Source organism: Phalaenopsis equestris, unplaced genomic scaffold (assembly GCF_001263595.1).
Source record: "Phalaenopsis equestris unplaced genomic scaffold, ASM126359v1 Scaffold199307, whole genome shotgun sequence".
Lineage (NCBI taxonomy): Eukaryota > Viridiplantae > Streptophyta > Magnoliopsida > Asparagales > Orchidaceae > Phalaenopsis > Phalaenopsis equestris.
The window spans coordinates 30,086-35,206 of record NW_018219187.1 but is presented as its reverse complement, the minus strand read 5'-3'; the positions used below and the strand labels follow the sequence as shown (position 1 = coordinate 35,206).

General features: G+C 36.3%; 1 protein-coding gene across 1 annotated transcript; it reads right to left on the bottom strand.

The window, feature by feature from the left end:
• Positions 1 to 423: 423 nt before the first annotated feature.
• Positions 424 to 3,761, bottom strand: LOC110035716 (receptor protein kinase-like protein ZAR1). The gene is made up of 2 exons (XM_020739993.1): positions 2,018 to 3,761; positions 424 to 1,230 (listed from the first exon to the last, which is right to left on the bottom strand). Exons 1-2 carry the CDS (start codon positions 3,447 to 3,449, stop codon positions 587 to 589), a joined length of 2,076 nt encoding a protein of 691 aa, XP_020595652.1. The 5' UTR covers positions 3,450 to 3,761; the 3' UTR covers positions 424 to 586.
• Between the last annotated feature and the right edge of the window lie 1,360 nt (positions 3,762 to 5,121).

Genomic DNA, 5,121 nt, shown 5'->3' with positions numbered 1-5,121 from the left:
AAGTAATATATCACATTATAACGCAAGCCTTAGCATGTTGGTGGTGGGGTCACTGTAAGTCCCCTCAGGTCAAGGGTTCGATCCTACCGTGACGCGGAGACTCTGGAATTTTAGGCACATGTCTAGGGTTTTCATCATGGGGCCAAAAAGCGCATGGGAAATCGATATTTAGGCACAAATATTGCTCTCCTTTCAAAAAAACTATATATATATATATACCCTTACAGAAGCTTCGAATGCCATTTATCATTAAGCATCGCTCTATTTATTTATTATGAATATCAAATAGTTAGGGTTATTATGATGTCTTATCATGTCTTACTCTAACGTAATTATTTGAAAATTCAAACTCCAAACATTCGGGATATGTTTAGAACACCATCATACAAAATAGTTCACAAAAAAACATCTATAAACCTACTAAATAATATCACTCATGAATAAACCTCAAGCAGAACAGTTCATAAGCGGATTACAAGACTGAAACATAATAATAGAAATAGACATGATTAAGAATATGGTCTATATAAATATAGTTACAGAAATTCTACTAATACAGGAAAATGGACTTCATCCAATCAAGAGTTCATGTCAGAATGCTTAACCTTTGCAGTGACTCAGTAACATTTCTCATAGAAGGCCTCTTTTCAGAACTGTACTGAACACAAGCCAAAGCTATCTTAAGCACCGAAATAATCTCATCTTCCTTCTCTGGTTCCTGAGCCAAAAAGGGATCCAACACATCCAAAAGAGGCTTTCTCTCTTCGATGCAGAACTGAACCCATTTCACTAAATCCATCTGAAGTGTTTCCAATAGAACAGCTGGAGATCTTCCAGAAATTAGCTCAAGCAAAATTACACCATAAGAGAAAACATCCCATTTCTGAGATGGTTTCAAGCCTTTCTGTGATTCAGGAGCTTGGTAAGATGGTGTGATGCTTATGATTGGGCTTACTGAAGAATCAGAGTTCTGTGACTTTTCTGCAATTATCTTGCTCAGGTGCGTTGCTGGTGATCCGCTAGCTATGTTTGCAAGGCGGCCGACTCCGAAATCAGATATGTATGGTTCCTTGTGCTGGCCAAGAAGTATATTGTTTGGTTTGATATCTCCATGAACATACTTCTTTGGACTGAAGTCATGGAGGTAAGCCAAGCCTTCAGCTATTCCATTCATGATTTTGACTCTAGTATCCCATGGTAGTGGAGAAAAATCAACATCTCCTTCTTCACCTGAAGTAGAGAAACAAAAATCAATAAGAAATGACAAAAGATGAAAATAAAAAAGTTATTAGTTGACTGTGATTTCGTAAGACTTGATATGCTGGCATAAGTATGCGTGCAACATCCAAATCATGCAAATTTACATAAGTTACAAAAAAGTGGTTATTTATTAAACACCCAAATTTTGAAGTGCGCTACAAAAATATCAGCTTTCATTCTCAATAATATGTTAAGTTCTTAAAGACTTAATTGCATCGCATGGGAATTCACAAATTCAATAATTCACTTTAAAATTTTCAAAAATTTTGAAGTGATTTCTTTGAAAATAAGAAAAGACTTGATGATAAAAATGTGCATCTCCATTTATATTAACAATCATGAGTCCACTTACAGTCAATTGGACCCATCTTTGTTCCTTCAGAGAATAACAGAACCTTTTAAGCAAAGTTGAAGCTTTTATATCAATTTTAGGTTGCCTCTACCATCTACTTGCCTCAAACTTCCTATAGAAGTTTAAGGCAAGCAGGTGGTAAAAGCAATATACAATGCAAAGATGAAATAAAAAGTAAATTCAAAATAAAATGTGATTAAGATTAAAAAGTTGATCTCTAGAAATTGTAGATTGTTCAGATGAAGGAGATGAGGTTATTACATTAAAAGAGGTTGATAAACTTCAAGGCTTAATTAGAAACTTTCATAAACTAACCACATGAATAATTAGACAGATATAATGATAAATACGCATCTTAAGGCTCAAGTAAACAGAATAAATTGAGCCAGGCTGGTCAAAGCTTACCATGAATAGCAGTAGTTAGATTCCCATCAGGTATATAATCATAAATAAGAAGCTTTTCTTCAAAAGACCAGTAATAAGCTCTCAATGTTACAATATTTGGATGCCTGATCCTCCCTATTGCTTCCACCTCTCTTTGAAACTCTTTAAACCTCTGAGATCCTCCTTCTCCTAGTCTTCTAACAGCCAAGGTAAGCCCATCTTCAAGCACAACTTTATAAACAATACCGAGATTGCTCTTCCCCAAAACAAATGCAGATGCTTTCAGGAGCTCATTCAAATCAAAATACACTTGCTTATCCAATGGAATGAGGTCCAACTGCTCCGCATTTTCTGATAAAGTTTCAAGCTCTTTTTGCCAGAAACACAAACAGTCCTTTGAGGCCTTTGATCCTTTACCACAGGTCCTTCCTTCCTCTTTTCTCTTAGAAGAAATTGCTCGTCGGTAACATAAATATAGCACCATTGCTATAAGACCAACAGCTGCAAGATCACCGAAAACAATTGCACTTATTACACTTCCCTTAAGTCTTCTACTATAGCTGACATTGTTCACACTTGAGTTTATTGAAAAAGATGGAGGTGGAGAAAATGGAAGGCATGGGATCTTCAATGGAGGGCCACACAATCCGGGATTTCCAATAAAAGCATTAGGACCTCTATTTACCAGAGCTCCATTTTTTGGTACTGGGCCACTCAAATTATTGTATGCCAGATCAATGTAGACCCTCTCAGATAGATTTCCAAGGCTTTCTGGAATCAATCCGGAGAAGAGATTGTGCGATAAGTCTAGGGTGCCTTGTAGATCCAAAAGATTACCAATATCACTAGGAATTGAACCACTTAATCTATTGAACGAAAGATGAAGTTCTTCCAAAGCAGCAAAGCTCATCCCAAATCCTTCAGGCAATGTACCTGTGAAGTCATTATGACTTAAATCAAGAGCTTTCAGCCTTTGACAATGGAGAAGCGTAGCTGGTATGGAGCCATTCAGAAGATTTTGGGAAAGGTCTAAGATTTGAAGGAAAGAGACAGGAAGAGAACCAGATAATAAATTTCCATAAAGAACCAAACTTTGGAGTTTCTGAGCTTTAAAAAGCTCTGAATGCAAGCTCCCAGACAGCCTATTGTTCCTAAGATTAATGTGCCTGAGGTAATAGAGGGAACCAATAGAAGAGGAGAGGGTACCTGCCAGTCCAGTCTTAGGAAAGCTAATAGAAATCACTTTACCTTCTCTGCATGTGATCCCATTCCAAGAGCAAGGGTCTTCATCAGAGGAGTTCCAGTTAGTAAAACAGCTTTCTGGATCCTCAATGATGGATTGCTTGAAGAACAGAAGGGCAGATCCTTCCTCATTTAAGGAGAAAACTTTGCAAGAGGACTGGAAGAGGTAGAAGAGGAGCCAAATGGAAGCTGCTGTGGAACAAATCCTCATGGGGCAAAAAAAGAGAGCTTTTGTGGCTCACCTATCTCTGCGAGGGGAGATAACACAGCAGAGAGAGAGCAGACAGCGAGAGAGAGAAAGAGCAACTGGAGTGGAACCCTTCACGGCCTTAAAGGGCGTTGGGGACTTTGGGCTTTAGCTTAAGGTAGAAATTGGGTAAAGCTTTCGAGGCAATGAAGCTCATGTGAAGGTAAACAACTGAGGGTAAGGGCTGCGGTGGGACCTGACGGTGACGACCGTTGGAAATGGCCGCCTCCGTCCACATGGTATTGCTTCGTCCTGGCAAGAGATGTTTGAGGAAAAATTTTCAGCCCTTAAGATTAGCAGCAATAAGAAAATTTAAATGACTATATAATTCTTCTGTGTTTACTCATTTATGAATTCCCCCAAAAAGATCAAGCTCCCAATGTAAAAAAAATGAAAAGCTCAGAACTTTTTTCGATTAAAGTACATATCTTAATATTTTAATAGAAAATTGATCCAATTGAGGTACACACAAATTATTTCTTAGGATAAACTTTGAGATGGCACCAACTTTATTTTCAATAAAACTTCTAGTTGAAATCAGCATATTGATTAGAAAAATGTAATGACTCACAAATTTCTTTTGTCCAAGTCCAAATAATTATAAATCAAGCACTCAAAGTATAGATGGACACTTCACAATACCATTTATGAAATTAAACAATCTTTGAACACTATGTACTTATAGTCAAAACGGGGTTTATGATGAGAGAAATCTAAGAAGCTACGATCTCATAATTCCAATATCATTAAAGCACATAAATTTCTAAAATATTTATATAAATAATTGAATCAATATAAGCCATCCAATAAAGTATTTTAGAACTTTTATGTAAAATTACTATAACTTCCTAAAACTTCATCTATAACTAAGGTGATTAATGTAGGCTATCCAATAGAGTATTTGAGAAACTTCACTAAAATTATTAAAACGCTTCTCCCAACACTTATGAATACACCTAAAAATTCATGTAAGAAAGGTTAAACTTGAGTTGAAGAGAGCTAAAAATTTAAAAAATTCTACAGCTATGTCTAATAGTCGATGTTGAAGTTCGCTATTAGAAACTATTGTTTCCAAGCCACAATTGCTTGATCACCATTGCTTGATTGTCACTGTTCAATGTGGAAGATAAACTAGCATCTCTAAACCACCGTCACTCTAATACCATTCTTGCTCGATCGACCATCATAACTAAATCCCCATAATCTACTATTATTAGGTGAGCCCAAATATTAGATTACCATCATAAAAAGGCAACGCATGTTATCTAAATAAAGTTCATTCACACTTTTGATAGCATGGTTGATGCAAATTATTGACCATGAGGATGATAAATTTTAGTATCACTCATATTGTTGCATGTCTAATACGTGTGAAATGTGATTTGTTATAGGGTGATTTTCTCCATTATTTGTGTTAATGTTATGCTTCTTTTGGTATATTTTGCATATAGGTGCGGTACATATTAACAAATTTAGCATGAGAAGGATATTTAGCATTTTGATGGCTGACAATCTTGTGTTCGAATGAAGCGTTGCGAACCCACAAATAAAGTGTTATGTAATACACGGGTTGCCTCAGCTCCTAAAGAAGACATTTTCAGCCAAAAATTTGTGATCACGACACTTTAATACTAAA